This window comes from Hoplias malabaricus, chromosome 7, assembly GCF_029633855.1.
Source record: "Hoplias malabaricus isolate fHopMal1 chromosome 7, fHopMal1.hap1, whole genome shotgun sequence".
NCBI lineage: Eukaryota > Metazoa > Chordata > Actinopteri > Characiformes > Erythrinidae > Hoplias > Hoplias malabaricus.
The window spans coordinates 22,153,966-22,170,595 of NC_089806.1; the positions used below are offsets into that span (position 1 = coordinate 22,153,966).

Genomic DNA, 16,630 nt, shown 5'->3' on the forward strand with positions numbered 1-16,630 from the left:
TTTTCCAGAATTTTAGCAGAAAGAAAAGCTGGTGTACATTGTGATGTCTGTCAAACTTGTAAACATTTGTTGCAATCAAGAATTAAAATTGAGTTTAATAAAATTGTTATTTTGGAATGTGTGGTTTACTGTTCTCTGATGTGTTAAAATAAAAATTGCACTTGATTCCTAATGTTTTTTTTTTATCTGATGGTGAATAAATCTCTCTCTCTCTCTCTCTCTCTCAAGATATACTAGAATTACTGTTTACCTGTGTTCAGTTAGTGCTGACTCTTCGATTATGTGCCACTATAGAATAACCTATAGTTAAGTTGTCGATATCGTGGCTATCACTTTGTACATTCTGATGTCTGTATTTGATATTGAACATATCGATGTGTAGATGTTGGGTTACCGTGGCCTTCAGGTTTAGAGGTGTTTGAGGCCGGAGGTTCGCTGGTTAATTTACCGGAACTGAATAAGAGAAAGTTCATTTACGGCATAAGTGCCCTTGAGCAAACCTGACCCCAAACGGTTCCCGAGGCGCCACCGTGGTTAGCTCCCTGCTCCGGTTGTGCATGTGTTCACCGCCACGGATTGGTCAAATACAGAGAGTCAGTTTAAGGAGATGTTATTGATGTTTCTTCTTTTTCATAATTACAAGAAAACTCACCCATTTCAAAAGCGAGCTCTGAAAGTTTGAAGCTGAACGGACTTCATATTTAATAGTCTCTGCTAAGGGAGATTGCGTAGCTGCTGAGGAAGCTGTGAACTGGAAGCAGACATTAATAAAACAGCGGAGGACGCATAAGTTCAGAGGTAAATGATTTTAATGTTTAATAATGAACGAGCTTAAACTGAGTTTTTACATATTACTGCTGATAAAGTTCCGTTAACGAGGAGCAGCTAACAATCAGCACGTACGCTAACTACGTTATCCTCTCTATTTTTAGGGTAGAGATATATCGTAGTTACTAGGGCTACCGCAGCAGGTAGTGTCACAGCCACACAGCTCCTGTGACCTGGAGGTTGTAGGTTCAAGTCTAGGGTCACCATATTTGAGTTTTCAAAAAAGAGGACACATGAGGTGGGTTAGTAGCACAAATGCTTCCATAACCATGCAACAATGCTGCTGAAATATAATACATAAACAGACACTCTTTAACAAGATAAATAAATGCATTTTTGGACAGATTCCTTCTCATTCAACATTTAGCCCTAAGCGAAAATAATTAAATAATATTTTTGTCATTTCTTGACGGTATATTATCATTGGAAACCTGTTATTTTCTGTTCATACCAAACTTCAAACCTGAAGCGACTTGTTTACACCAGAAAACTCTTTATCATGGCAGAAACTGACGAGTTTACCTTTTAACTGTGTTATTAAAAGTTTCTAAAAAGCAAGCACCACATTTTATCAACCAGAAGTAGACTTGATAAATGATCAGAGCATCACAACTGGTTTTAGACATTTCAACGGTCCACAGCTCTAGAAAAACACTAACAATCCCACACGGGAACATAACACACTGCTATTCAAAAAACCTCTAATGCTCCCAACAGGTCATTTTATAATATGACATTCCCATCTTCTACATCCCTTAAGCTATTACTTCTACCATAACCTTTACTTAGTCACCTCAACATTAGCTTAACCCTGACACCGAATGACAATCAGTTAAGTAGTTAATGATATATATATTTTTTCAGTCACCATTCATTGCATTGAGACCATTGTGCAGGTGTATCTGATTGTTGTGGTGGTGCTTCCTGCATTGTTTCGGGGGATGGAATGCACGTCACTGATGTTTTTGTGTTGTCTTGAGCCTTTCCTTCTGATCCACAACTAATCCTCACTGCTGCAGGATTCTCTGAGCTCAGCTGATAACAAAGGCATTTCAGGTGGTTCCGTTATCTCGGTTTCTGCCACATCCTTGTCTCCAGGAATTGCAAGTATCTGGTCTACATGTCTTCGCACTATGGTTCCATCTCCTAACATGACTTTGTAAGACACTGGTCCTGTGACTTTGGTAATAAAACCCAGGATCCATTTAGGTCCATGACAGAAGTTTTGTGTGATTGTGGCATCCCCCACTCGGAAACTTCTCTCTGATCTTTGCCTGTCATGATGTTTCTTCTGATCTCCCTGCTTGACGTTGGCTCTAAGGTCAGGATGCACTAGGTCTAGTGTTGATCTTAATCTCCTGCCTTGTAACTCGTCTGCCGGTGACAGCCCGGTGGTGGACGGAGGGGTAATGTGGTAATTAAACAGCACTCTTGAGACTTTGGTAGTGATGCTAGCTTCACCTGCCTTTTTCATCATGCATTTAAATGTCTGGACTGCTCGCTTGGCGCAGACATTTGAAGAAGCATGATAAGGCGCGGAGGTGATGTGTTAGATACCATTCTTACTCATAAATTCCTTAAACTTTGCACTCACAAAACATGATTCGTTATCAGACACAGTCATCTCTGGTAATCCCTGATTGCTGAAACTCTTCCACAGACATTCAATGGTGACGGCTGGAGTTACTGTCAAAATCGTCACACTACAGCCTGTATCCAATTTAAATTTCACCATGCTCCCATTTTTGTCTAGCTGTGTGGTAATGGGGTCTACTTTTACCATTTTTGAGTTTTTTAGGCTGTGCATTGAAAAGACTTCTTCATCACTGGACTGTGAACCAGAGGACTCACTCAAATCATGTGCTGACAACTTTTTATCTTTCCGGCTATCCTTTTCATCCCTCAAAAAATTCTTATGTTTCCCTCCTCTCTTAACCTGCTGCTGGCCAGTAGGAGGTGAGGACCTGCACATTTTCTTCACATTCTCCATCTTTCCACACCCATGGCACCTTTCTTTTATAAACCGACAGTCCCGAGTTGTGTCCCCCCCACACACACCTATAACAAACTAATGGAACACATTTTCCTTGCCATTTAGGTCTTATGTTCACATTATGCACAGTCAGTGGTGTTGCACTTTTGCTTACGTTACTGTCCAGAGCCTTTGGGAGAAATTGCAGGTCACACACATCTGTTTGCTTCTCTGTATGTGATCATCCGCAATGCCACACAAATACAGAGAGCCAGTTGTAGCCGAGATGTTACTGTGCTGGCCCCTTTTGTCCCGTCACACTAAAACATGTGCACAGGAGCCGCTGTGCTGCTGTGTGTACTGGCACAGGAGCCGTTGTGACATACTTCTGGTATAAGTGTGACAGGACAAAAGGGGACAGCATAGTAACATTTCGGCTACAGCTGGCTCTCTATATTTGTGTCGTTATAGGGACAGAAGTGACGATTTAAGTTTTGTAAAATATAGAGCAGAAAGTGAAAGGCTAGTGTGACACAGAAATGCTTCCACATATGAAGAAGAAACTATGATAAATTACTTTAACAACTTTCAACACATTTTTGTTTGAGGCTCCAGTAAAACACTGTGATGTGGAGCGGAGCTCAGCTGAAAGTGATGTAAGCACAAGGTGTGCACAGTGAAGTGTGTCCCATTTCTGCTCTGAGTTCCGACCTCTTGTACACTTGATCCTGGCGTGCCCCTTTTGCTCACCTACAACAACGTCATCAGACATCATGGAAGTGGACACTTCAAGAAAAGGCTTATTGTAAGAATTGGGACGGGGGAAGAAAAATTAACATGTCCGGCAAAAAGGGATGTCTGGTCACCCTATTCAAGTCCCGCTCCAGGTGACTGACTGTGAAGAGTTTGGTTTGTTCTCCCCGTGTCTGCGTGGGTTTCTTCTGGGTGCTCCAGTTTCCTCCCATGGTCCAAAAACACACATTGGTAGGTGGATTAGTGACTCAAGTGTCCATAGGTGTGATTGAATGTGTGTGTGTATGTGTAGACACATGCAGACCTGTGAAGAACTGCCATCCCCTCCGGGGTGTGTTCCTGCCTTGTGCTCCATGATTCCGGGTAGGTGCTGGATAAATGGTTACAGACAATGAATGAATGAATGATGATATAGCTACTTGCTATTTGACCATGCATTCGAGTAGTCAACCATCTGCGTCGTGAAGTTCACTGATTTTGCCTTAGTGCTACGCTTGTAACTGGAGGCTTCAACTAGTGGGTAGAATAGAGAAAGATCTGAGTTAATTCAAGATTTGGCACTGACACAATCTTCTTCAAGACTTTCTGCCAGTTTGATGCTATTGATCGCCTGCACTGCCTTTATGGAAGGCCATTGGTCTCAAAACATGTTGGATTCTCCATATTAACATGTCAAGACATATGTGCATGTTGATAAAATGAGATGCATTTGTTTTACATGTGCAAATAGCTTGTTTTTGCATCTGCAGAGATATTTTTTACCTGTAGAGATGTAATTGTATTGACCTTTTCTCTAAAGTTGCAGTATTTCGCCAGTAGATGGCGATATTTATTTACACATTGAATAAACTACACTATTTAAAAAATAAATAATTAAAATTAAAAAGTGCCATTTAGTAGATCAAATAAGCAACTGTACATCATGCTCACATGAGTCTACGTTTTAGTTCCTGCATGAATGGAACATTACAGGTAATCTTATCAAAGATTTAGTACAAAAATAATCTAGCTAGGGCAGTAGAGTCCTCTAGTATAATTTGTTTTAAACTTTTATTTTTAACAACAAATTAATGCCATTAATAATTTTCAGGATTGAATTTATTGAATTCCAACAGTACAAAAACGAGAAAATGGTAACAATTTTATTCAAACCTTGTAGTGTTTAGCATTTAAAATTCTGAGGTGTGTGAAGTGTTCATGAAATTTGATTTGCTATGACTCTAAACTCCTAAAGTAAAAAAACATTAAAACTATGCCCTGTTTTTAGCCTTCAGCATTCTGTCAAAGTGACCCCCTGGTTGTTAACTCTTTAGAATGGTTCAACGAGTGGCTGTCATTGGAGGGGGCAATGCTGGACTGACTTGCATTAAGTGCTGCTTGGACGAGGGGCTGGAGCCAGTGTGCTTCGAGAGCAGTGATGACATCGGAGGACTCTGGAGATTTAAGGTGAGAAAATGTGCAGGGGATATAATGTGATAGACTTATAAAGGGCATGAAAGCTGAGGACACATGGGCCTGAGGTACTAAACCTGCCCTTAGTGACCCATCCACCAACTCTTCATTAACATACACACAACTTGGAATAGAATACAGCTGGGAGGTTTCCTCAGCAGTGTGTACAATATACTGCCAGAAACAAAGCCAGGCACATGCAGAAATAAGCAGGGATTCACAAATCTTGATGCTTGTTTTGAGGGACGTGTAGGTGCTGTCTCATTGTAAAAGCATATAAGATATCAGGCAGATAGGGACACCCTTATTCACTCTTTCTCCAGCATCAGGTCAGAGATTATGGGTAGTTCAGCACTGCAGAGAAATATATGCAGCATTTTGATAATAGTTTCCACGTGACTGGACATCATAAGAATTATTAGAGTGTAAGTTGTTGCTCTGGCAGGTCTTATTAGAACAGTCTAACTAAAGGTAGCATAGACATGATGGCTTCCATAGAGATATCATGATCCCTCTGCTCCACGATCAACAAACAACATCTTACCACAATTTTCTATGTCCATGTACCTCCAGATCTGCACCATATGGTTTAATGGGAACGTATTTACAAAATATTTGACTACATTAATAGCTTTTAAGCCTAGACTTAATAACTGAGACCCTGTCAGGATCCCAAACATGGACTGGAAGCTCATTCCAAAGCTTAGGGAGGCTCTACATGAAAAGGCTCTTCCCCCTGCAGTAGGTTTTATAATTTTGGGCACAAACAGGCAGCCGGCACATGTCAGCAAAATAGGTACGATGGCTCATAATATGAAATTCATTCACTCATGCACACTATTAAAGGGGCTAAAGTTTAGATCATCCCTGTTCATTCATTCATTCATTGTCTGAAACCGCTTCTCCAGTTCAGGGTCGCGGTGGGTCCGGAGCTTAGGTGGGAACACATCCCTGGAGGGGGTGCCAGTCCGTCACTGGGTGACACACTCAGAGCTATGCACACTATAGAGTCGCCAATTCACCTACCATGTAGTTTGGGACCGTGGGAGGAAACCAGGGCACCTGGAGGAAACCCACGTGGACACAGGGAGAACACACCAAATTCCTCACAGACAGACCTTCAGGTCCCATGAGCTGTGTGACTGCAACCTACTGCCCCACAGTGCCGCCCTTAGATCACCCCTGTGAAAAACAAAAATGAAAAACAATAGCTTGTAATGATAAAAAACATCCATCCATCCACTATCTGTAACCGCTTATCCAATTTTAGGGTTGCGGGGGGTCCAGAGCTTACCTGGAATCATTGGGCGCAAGGCGGGAATACACCCTGGAGGGGACACCAGTCCTTCATAGGGCAACACTGACACACACACATTCACACCTTCGGACACTTTTCGAGTCGCCAATCCACCTGCAACGTGTGTTTTTGGACTGTGGGAAGAAACCGGAGCACCCGGAGGAAACCCACGCGGACACGGGGAGAACACACCAACTCCTCACAGACAGTCACCCGGATCGGGAATCGAACCCACAACCTCCAGGCCCCTGGAGCTGTGTGACTGCGACACTACCACCGTGCCGCCCTGATAAAAAACAAGCAGAATCAATATATTAAAACTGTTTCATCATTCCAAACACACATTACGGTCCTTACACATGTCAGTTATGATATTTTAGCGGACAGTTAATTGATGCTTAAACCATTATAGACTTAGTCATATACTGAAATGGCCAACCTTTATTATACTTGCTTTTCTGACAGTTGCATGTCTTTTCAGTCCCATAGCACTGGATTCTTGCAGTGGAAGTATTGACAGAATTACTTGTGGATTTGTTGAAATCAGGAGCAAGTGTGTAGCTTGATTTTTCCTGACTGTCAGAAATAAAATCTTTTACATGTTGTTTATCTCATGGTTCAGTGTTTTACTGGATCTCCCAAGGTTTTTCTATGTCTTGTACTTAGGACTTTTGGAAAGTCTCTTCCTTTGAAATGAGTTTATATCTAATTTCCTCAAGAATATGTTCTGAAAAATGAATGACCAGTACTTAGATTATTTTACAAAATTCTACATGAAGGGTAGTCTTAAGGACTTTGCACATCCTTAATCATGTTTCTGTGCTTCTTCCATGTGCAGGAGACCACAGAGCCTGAGCGCTCCAGTATTTACCGCTCTCTGGTGGTGAACACTTCCAAAGAGATGATGTGTTTCAGTGATTTCCCCATGCCAGCACACTTCCCAAACTTCATGCACAACTCTCTGCTGCTGCAGTACTTCAGACTCTACGCAGAGCACTTTGACTTGCTCAAATACATTCACCTCAAGGTTGCTTTCTTTGTGTTTTTGAACAATTGTTTACATCATTTCAGGTCCTTTTTCACTCTTTTCTTCTGTATGTAAAATAGTGTACAAATACCATAGGCACCTAAACAAATGTTTTAAAACTTTTCTTTATCAGCAGTAAATGTGTTTTTGCCAGTGAAAGCAATGTATTGTTTTAAAATTGAACACACAAAAAACTGAAGTTGTTAATAGTTTACAAAAACAGGAAAACTTAAATGTAAAAACTTAAATGTACAGCTTATTATAACAATAATTTGCATACTTTTATTGCTCGACTTTTGCAGGGTACTGAATCACATTTCTGAGCTGAAAGTACCTCCTTTGTTTGTGCAGCTGATATAGGACTTCTGTCCAAAAAAATCTTTCAAAGCTGTGTTGCAGAACCACATTTTTTCCCATCCTTAGTTTGTGGACATCTGCAAATCCAACATGCCGTCGGAAATGAAGGGTATTAATAGGCAGTTTGCCTTTAGAACATTTAGGGAACCTTTTAGACTAGATGTTGGAAAAACATTTTGAGAGAAATTGATTGCATACAGCCACAGGATTATTAGTAAGTTCATGTACCCCAGCCAAGCTATAACAGTTAACACCTCTCTCCAGGAAAATGGTGGGGGCTTTTCCAACAGACAGGGATGCTCTAAAGCAAGTATGCCGGTTCTGGTCATGAAATTACAATATCATGAAAAAGCTGTAATTCCATTCAAAAAGTGAAACTTGTATATTATAATCATTAATTACACACAGACTGATATATTTCAAGTGTTTATTTCTTTTAATTTGATGATTATAACTGACAAGTGACACAGAAATTGTGGAGCAGAAATCTTAGTTCAGGCTTTTTAACGTTTGGAGATCTCTCCATTGTCTAAACACCAGATGCCTTTTTTTTTGCTGTGAACAGAGAGAGAGAAAGCCTAACATAACAAACAGAAACTATTTTTTTGTTTCAAGCACACAATCAGACTGGAGTGCTAGCAAATGTGGCCAATGCAAAAGAAATAGCACACTTTCTATCATTGGTTCTACAGGGTGGGCCATTTATATGGATACACCTTAATAAAATGGGAATGGTTGGTGATATTAACTTCCTGTTTGTGGCACATTAGTATATGGGAGGGGGAAAGCTTTTCAAGATGGGTGGTGATCATGGCAGCCATTATGGATCCAACTTTTGTTTTTTCAATGGGAAGATTTTCACAGGAATTTCACAAGAAAAACAATGTTGTGCTTGGTTTTAATGTAACTTTATTCTTTCATGAGTTATTTACAAGTTTCCGACCACTTATAAAATGTGTTCAAAGTGCTGCCCATTGTGTTGGATTGTCAATGCAACCCTCTTCTCCCACTCTTCACACAATGATAGCAACACCACAGGAGGAATGCTAGCACAGGCTTTCAGTATCTGTAGTTTCAGGTGCTGCACATCTCGTATCTTCACAGGATAGACAATTGCCTTCAGATGACCCCAAAGATAGAAGTCTAAGGGGGTCAGATCAGGAGACCTTGGGGGCCATTCAACGGGCCCACGATGACCAATCCACTTTCCAGGAAACTGTTCATCTAGGAATGCTCGGACCTGACCTATAATGTGGCGGTGCACTATCTTGCTGGAAAAACTCAGCTAACAAGCCAGCTTCAGTGCTTAAAGAGTAAAACACATCATGTAGCAATTTCACATATCCAGTGGCCTTGAGGTTTCCATTGATGAAGATGTGCAGCACCTGAAACTATGGATACTGGAAGCCTGTGCAAGCATTTCTCCTGCGGTGTTGCTATCAATGTGTGAAGAGTGGGAGAAGAGGGTTGCATTGACAATCCAACACAATGGGCAGCAGTTTGAAGAAGTTTGAATAAGTGGTCATGAACTTGTAAATAACTCATGAAAGAATAAAGTTGCGTTAAAACCAAGCGAAAAACCACACCATTGTTTTTCTTGTAAAATTCCAAATAAGTTTGTGTCACATGACCCCCTTCCCATTGAAAACGCAAAAGTTTAATCCAAAATGTCCGACTTCAAAATGGCCACCATGGTCACCACCCATCTTCAGAAGTTTCCCCCTCCCATATACTAATGTGCCACAAACAGGAAGTTAATATCACCAACCATTCCCATTTTATTAAGGTGTATCCATATAAATGGCCCACCCTGTATATTACTTAATTGTTTTAAACTCATATAATAAACAGAATTCAATCACTAAAATTTGCATTCGCGTTTCAAACTATTTCCTGCAGAGGATTCACACATTCATTTATCTTCTGCTATCCAGATCAGGCTTGTGCTGTGTCTCAACAAAATATAATTTAATTTGAGCTGTTAAAACCTGCAATGTGTGTGTGTTTCAGACTACAGTGTGCAGTGTGCGACAGCAAGATGATTTCTCTCACTCTGGTCAGTGGGAGGTGGTAACTGAGAGCAGTGACGGATGTAAGGAAACTCACGTGTTTGATGCTGTGTTTGTGTGTTCTGGACATTTCACACGTCCAGTAACTCCTCTCTTAGCTTTTCCTGGTATGATCACATTTCTCTTCACACACACTAAACTCTGAGACAGTTCCCTCATATTTCAATCTCATTCTCTTATGATTCTCTTTTCTTCTCCAGGAGTAGATACATTCCCAGGGAAATGTTCTCACAGTTGGGATTATAAGGATCCTGAGGCATTCTGTGGGAAGAGAGTACTGATTGTTGGCATTGGGAATTCTGGAGGAGACATTGCAGTGGAGATCAGCAGAGTCGCTGAGAAAGTGAGCTTACTGCCTGCAGACACAACAGATGAGGGATAAATCTCTGTAATTAGGAAATGATTCAGTGCATCACAATATTTCAAATTTCATTAGGATCTGATTCTACTCAGTTCAGTTCTGGTCTGTTCAATATGTGACTAGGAAAATATCATTTAATGACATATATTATATGTCATTAATATAAATGACATATATGTCATTTATATTAAAAATTGTTTACAAAATGGTGTAAACAACATAAAATATAGATCTATATTCGTTTTTAGTTTTCAGTGGTACCAAGAAAATATTATTTTAAATTTTTTAAATTATTTTTAAAAATTAAGGTAAGAATAATTATAATTCTGAATAATTGTCAAAGCACTGAGGTATATGTGGGCTTAATTCAGCGAAACACAGACAAGGTGAGCCTACCTGTTGACCCCTGTGATGTAGTGGCTGGTTGACTTAGCTGGTTGTTGATCAGATCATTAACGGCCACAGCAACATTTAGTATTGAAGTGTAGGATTCAAACAACATCAATTTTGTGGCTGCAGATAGGAAGGGTGTGTGGTGGGCCCTATGTGAAGGTCTTATGGATTGACATTATACATCTTATCCTATGTATGATTATAAAAAAATACATTTAAATAATAACTATTACTTATAAGATTTTTAAATATGTTTTAAAGACATGTACAGGTCAGGACATTCTTGTTTATATGTCTTCTAGCTTTTGGAACATACAGATATAGCAGCTCTCATTTCTGAATTTACAAAGAGCAGGTTTAGTCTGTGCAGGACTCCAACTCCAAACTCATCAACTATTAGATGAGTTTTAGATTTGCTCCAGTTCAGTAACCCTTCCCCATCCCTTTTCTCTCTCTCTCTCTCTCTCTCTCTCTTAGACTTTCCTGAGCATACGTGAAGGTAGGTGGGTAGTAAGCCGAATGGGCACTGGTGGTCTACCCCTTGATGTGCTGATGGTCACACGTTCATTTGCCATGCTCCAACAGCTATTTCCTCGAGCACTGGTTAACTGGGCAGTAGAGAGAGTCTACAATCAGAAATATGACCACAGGCTTTATGGACTACAGGCCCAACACCGGTGACAAAACATCATCAACATTTTCCCATGTTCTTGAGAAAAGATAATGGTCGTAGCATCTATTCATTGATATATGTCAAGCGTTTCTGAATTATTTGATGTCTTCCTGTTGTAGGATACTGGACAGGCGCCTGTTAATTAATGATGAGCTGCCAGCACAAATCCTCCAGGGGTCACTGCAGATTAAACCTAACATTCGAGAGTTCCGTGGCTCCACTGTTGTGTTTGATAATGGAGCAATCGAAGAAGGGATTGATGCAGTGGTCTTCTGTACAGGGTACAAGGCGTCCTTCCCCTTTTTGCCACCCTCCATTAACAACGGTCCAGAGGGAGAACTGACTCTCTTCAGAAGGGTCTTCCCTCTGTCCTTGGAGCATCCAACACTGGCCTTCATTGGGTTTCTTAATGCCACAGGACCCGTAATGCCACTGGCAGAGATGCAGACACGCTGGGTGACCAGAGTCTTCACAGGTATTGAATGAATCATTAAGTCCTGATTTCCTGAAGCATGTAATCTTGTGTTTTCCAGTTCTTGCATTGCTGATAAATGGCTAAGGTAAATAGTGCAACGATTCAATCATAACATTTCTCTGATTTCATTATCTACATTACATAATATAATTCAAAGATTCAGGAAATCTGGAGAAATCTCTATATGCAACAGCAAGTCCACTGCATTGGCTCAGAAACACCTCTCAAACTCACTGTCTGTAAACATAGGTTGTTGCTTCTTTCAAAAATATTTTAACCATACCAAAGAAGAGGCTATATATAAACAGGACCCAGAAACACTTTCACCTTCTCTGAGTCAGAATTTATTTATGAAGTAGAGATGTGAATTGGGAAGTGTTTCCTGCAGTTAAATTAATGATAATTTGAAATAATTTTTGGAAATCATGTATGCTGTCATTTGGGCTAAAGAGGAAGGGGACTGTCCGGCATGTTGTAAAGGCACAGCGTTCGAGAGCTAGCATCTGTGATGTTATAGGGTACATTAGTGCATGTGGAATAAGTGATTTACACATGGGCAGTATCTTCTGATACCCTACATTTAGCTTACCTACTATTTTATATAAATAACTGTACGTATAAAAGTACACCATGGAAACACATTTTAACAATGTAGCACAACACAAACTCGTCAGATCACCATCACCAGTGCAGACCCAGCTGAGTGCAAAACCCTGTCAAATTCTGAGTTACTCTAGAAGGAAATTATAATGCAATAAGGCATAAGTACCTCATACATACTCGATTCAAAACAACAGAAATATCTCTTTAATAGGAATATGATGTTGAATAGGGGCAGCACAATGGCGCAGCAGGTAGTGTCGCAGTCACACAGTTCCAGGGATATGGGGTTGTGGGTTTGAGTCCCGCTCCACGTGGCTGGCTGTGAGGAGTTTAGTGTGTTGGTTTTCCTCCGTGTGCTCCGGTTTGCTCCCACAGTCCAAAAACACACTTTGGTAGGTGGATCAGCTACTCAAGTAAGGGTGTGTGTGTTTATGGCCCCCTGTGAAGGACTGGTGCCCCCTCCAGGGTGTGTTCCTGCCTTGTGCCCAGTGATTCTTGGTAAGCGTTTACAGATAATGAATGAATGAATGATGTTGAATAGACATATCTTCAACTATTTTACTCATGTTCATATCTACATGCCTGTCCATGAGCAGTTTCTTTAATTTGTAAAATGATTCCATTATGCAGCAGAGTGGTGCTGCAGATAGTGTCTCTGTCACAAAGCTCCAGGGTCCTGGAGGTTGTGGGTTTCAAGACTCACTCCAGGTCTGTGAGGAGTTTGGTGTGTTCTTAACGTGTCCTTCACAGGATGACTTCACAGGGAGGAAACCCACACAGACAAAGGGAAAACACACCAACAGACAGTCACCTGGAGCGGTACTGGAACCCACAACCTCCAGGTCCCTGGAACTTTATGACTGCGACACTACCTGCTGCACCACAATCACATCATAAAAAACACATGTAAACAAAGACATTGATATGAAGCACCAAAGCTTCTCCAGACCTTCCAATGACATGGGTATGTATTTTGGGCTTTCCTGTTTTTGAAATGCCAGAAACACCTGTGACAATGGCTATATGGTTAATGGTGGTCCGGCAAAACCAAATTGTGTTGGTGGAATTCTTTATACTATAATTGGAAGAATTCAAATAGAGTCAGGAGCTGAATTTGTAAAGAGTAGAATGGGTTAACTGCTCTGCATACAGAGGATCCCTCAGCAGAATACATGAAAGTTACAAGCTCAAGGATACTGATAAAAGTTCACAGTGATCTTTTATACCGTTCTAGCTCACCCCCCACCTTCTCCTGTTATGCACTCTGTTCTCAAAATTAGCCTGAACCAGAAATCTGTGATAAGAGATGCTGTAAAGGTGCAGTGGATAATGAGCTTCACAAAATGTTTTATACAGATATAACACATCTTGTAGCTGCATATGCAGTTTTGAGTTTCAGTAACATTTTAACACCCTCATTCAAATTTCTCTTAACAGAAGTGAAACTGTCCATTACACAGGCTTGCTTAGTTTCTCTTTGTTTCAGTGTCTAACTAATTTATAAATAGGGTTTGTAAAAGAAACGCTGTGATGGATCATATTGTCAAGATTACTGAATGTGTTTTGTAAATATGTTGATATTTACTATTTGCCAGAATTGATTTAATTATGGGCGGCACAGTAACACAGCAGGTAATGTAGCAGTCACACAGCTCCATGGACCTGGGTGTAAGTCCCACTCCAAGTGACTGTCTGTGAGGAGTTTGATGTGTTCTCCCTGTGTCCGCGTGGGTTTCCTCTGAGTGCATTGGTTTCCTCCCGTGGTCCAAAAACACACATTGCAAGTGGATTGGTGACTCAAAAATGTCCGTAGGTGTGAGTGAATGTTTGAATGTGTGTTGCCCTCTGAAGGATTGGCACCCCCTCCAGGGTGTGTTCCTACCTTGCACCCAGTGATTCTGGGTAGGTTCCTGATCCAGCGCGACTCTGAACTGGATAAGAGGTTACAATACAATGAATGAATGTTTTAATTGTTCTCTTTGTACTGTTGTATGATGATGTTTGAGAATGTCTGGTCAAATGAAAAATTAAAAATAAGAATAGCAGAAATTCTATACTAAATGCAATACTAAATATTATTTTAGCATATTAGAATTAATCATAATATTCCTAAACACCATTTCAAACACCACCCACAAACTGATATATTCCTTGTGTCTGAAAAGTCTTTTGTCAGTGCAGTACACTGAGTAAAGTTTTTTTTTATTTTAAAAAACACTGAATATATTCTTTTTCCCTCAAGGACGGATCCATCTTCCTCCTTTGGCTACAATGCAGAGAATTATCAAGAAAGAAATGGAAGCAAAAATTAACAGGTTTTTTCTTTTTATTTTAAATTGCTGATTTTAGTAAAACTCCATGCCCTGTAGCTCATTCATTTAATGTTTAGCATTTGAGAAGACACATTTATGTATAACATGTCTCTCAATCTTTTGTAGATATTCTAATCCAGCGAGCGCTGCTCTAGAAGTGGACTATGTGCTGTATATAGAAACCATCGCGCAGGAAGTGGGTGTACGTCCCAACCTCCTCTGGCTGTTTTTAACAGATCCTGCTTTGGGTTGGAGGGTTCTGTTTGGTCCCACTACACCATATCAGTATCGGCTGAGGGGTCCAGGCCGCTGGGAGGGGGCTCGCCAGGCAATCTTTACCCAGTGGGAGCGCATTACTCAGCCTTTAAACACACGGCCCATTCCAGAGCCCAGATCCTCCAGCCACATCCACTGGCTGAGTGTGGCCGGGAGCATCCTGCTGATTTTCACTGTCACTTCACTGCAAATGAGAAACCCCAGCTTCCTTCAGGATCAGGTCACTTGGATGAAATCCCTTATCTTCATATAGTTCTGTCATTGTGGAACTGTAAGATCCCAGTCTCCAATCAAATAATATAAGATTTCAGAAAAGTATATAGTGTGCATATGTCATATGTAAACATTTGGGCATCCCTAGTAGAATCAATTATCTTAGAAGACAAATTAGGTGTTGTTGAATATCTAGTCATTTACAATATATAGTGAGGCACTCATCCACATTTAAATACACTATAACAAAATTTAACACATTGGGGAAACATTACATCATCGCTGGCACAGTTTAGAGTTTGTTGTGGATAGAAGAGATGTATGAATTTTGCTGTAATATGTCATTGTGAATTTTGTTCTCTGTAGAGCAGTGATACTGAAATATGAATTTTGGAGGTCCACTACGAAGTTCTTATAGGTCCATCAAACTTTCACAAAGCTGAAACTTCAGAGGGGTTGATTGTGAGATAATTAAGTGTATAATTTCAGTCCATTCATCCCTAAACGAGTGGTTTTCCTTGTGAGTAATCCAGAAGACTCCATTTTACATCTTATATGCAATATTAACTTTGTCAAATTGCCAAGCAGCTTTTGATGAGCACAAGTCGACAAACTAACTGCATTTTGTGTGATGTTGCTGTAATCTAAATCTTATATGTATTTAAAATTATATTAAAATGTATTCAATTCTTTGTTAGTGATTCATGTATTACATATTTAAGACAAGATGGTGAGTCTGGACAAAGAAAAATGTTGACCCATACTTTGGCATAAACCATAAACACAGTCTTATCATCTCAAATACATGTTATATGTTACGGATGACTGTCTGTGAGGTGTATTTTCCCCCCTTCTGCGTGGGTTTCCTCTGGGTGCTCTGGTTTGCTGCCACAGTCCATAAATGCACTCTGGTAGGTGGATTGGCTATTCAAATGTGTCCATAGGAGTTAGTGAGTGTGTGGTACCTTGTAATGGACTGCTGTCCTGTCCAGTGTGTGTTTCTGTCCTGCGTCCAGTGTTTCTGGGTAGACTCAGAACCCATTTCCAAACTCAATAGGGAGCTGTTATAGAAAGTGAATTAATTAATGAATACATTTCCATAAAATTTATATTTTTTCAAGGCAAGTCAGTGGTTATTTCAGCAAGTCCTCACTTTTCATGTGCTACAACAGTGTAGCTTCATAGCCACAGGGTGTGTTTGCTTGACTGGCCTGCCTGCAGTTCAGATCTGTCCCTTATATTGAATCACAGTAACCATGAGGGTGGCTGTTTCTCATTATAAAGTATGTCAAGTTCAACCTGCCTTATTTTGTAGTACAAATTTGGCGAGTTCGACTGGCAAGTACATACCCCCGAGTACGGGAGAATGCTTTATGGTAGTTTTGTAATTGGAAACCAATGAACTTGATTCACTGTCTCCATTTGTGGTAAGTAGGGTCTCACAAATCTAGTAAACATCATTTCATTTAACTCCTTATGACCAGTGACCCTCCTTTATTTTCATTTCCGGATCCTTGTTTGTCATTTTCAGACTTTTGGCCCTATTCTTATTGATGTGTGGATCATACT

The 16,630-nt window shown here is 40.4% G+C and overlaps 1 protein-coding gene across 2 annotated transcripts; it reads left to right on the top strand.

Moving 5' to 3' along the window:
- The first annotated feature begins 447 nt into the window (after positions 1-447).
- LOC136702524 (flavin-containing monooxygenase 5-like) lies at positions 448-15,718 on the top strand. 2 transcript variants are annotated; one of them, XM_066677629.1, is made up of 10 exons: positions 448-798; positions 933-1,066; positions 4,867-4,999; positions 7,141-7,329; positions 9,697-9,862; positions 9,956-10,098; positions 10,987-11,186; positions 11,302-11,657; positions 14,503-14,575; positions 14,699-15,718. In XM_066677629.1, the coding sequence occupies exons 2-10, from the start codon at positions 1,062-1,064 to the stop codon at positions 15,099-15,101; spliced, it is 1,668 nt and encodes a 555-aa protein (XP_066533726.1). In that variant the 5' UTR covers positions 448-798; positions 933-1,061; the 3' UTR covers positions 15,102-15,718. The 2 variants fall into 2 exon arrangements, with proteins under 2 accessions (XP_066533726.1, XP_066533728.1); XM_066677631.1 differs by lacking the exon at positions 933-1,066 and having other exon boundaries at positions 452-798; positions 14,699-15,717.
- Positions 15,719-16,630: the final 912 nt, after the last annotated feature.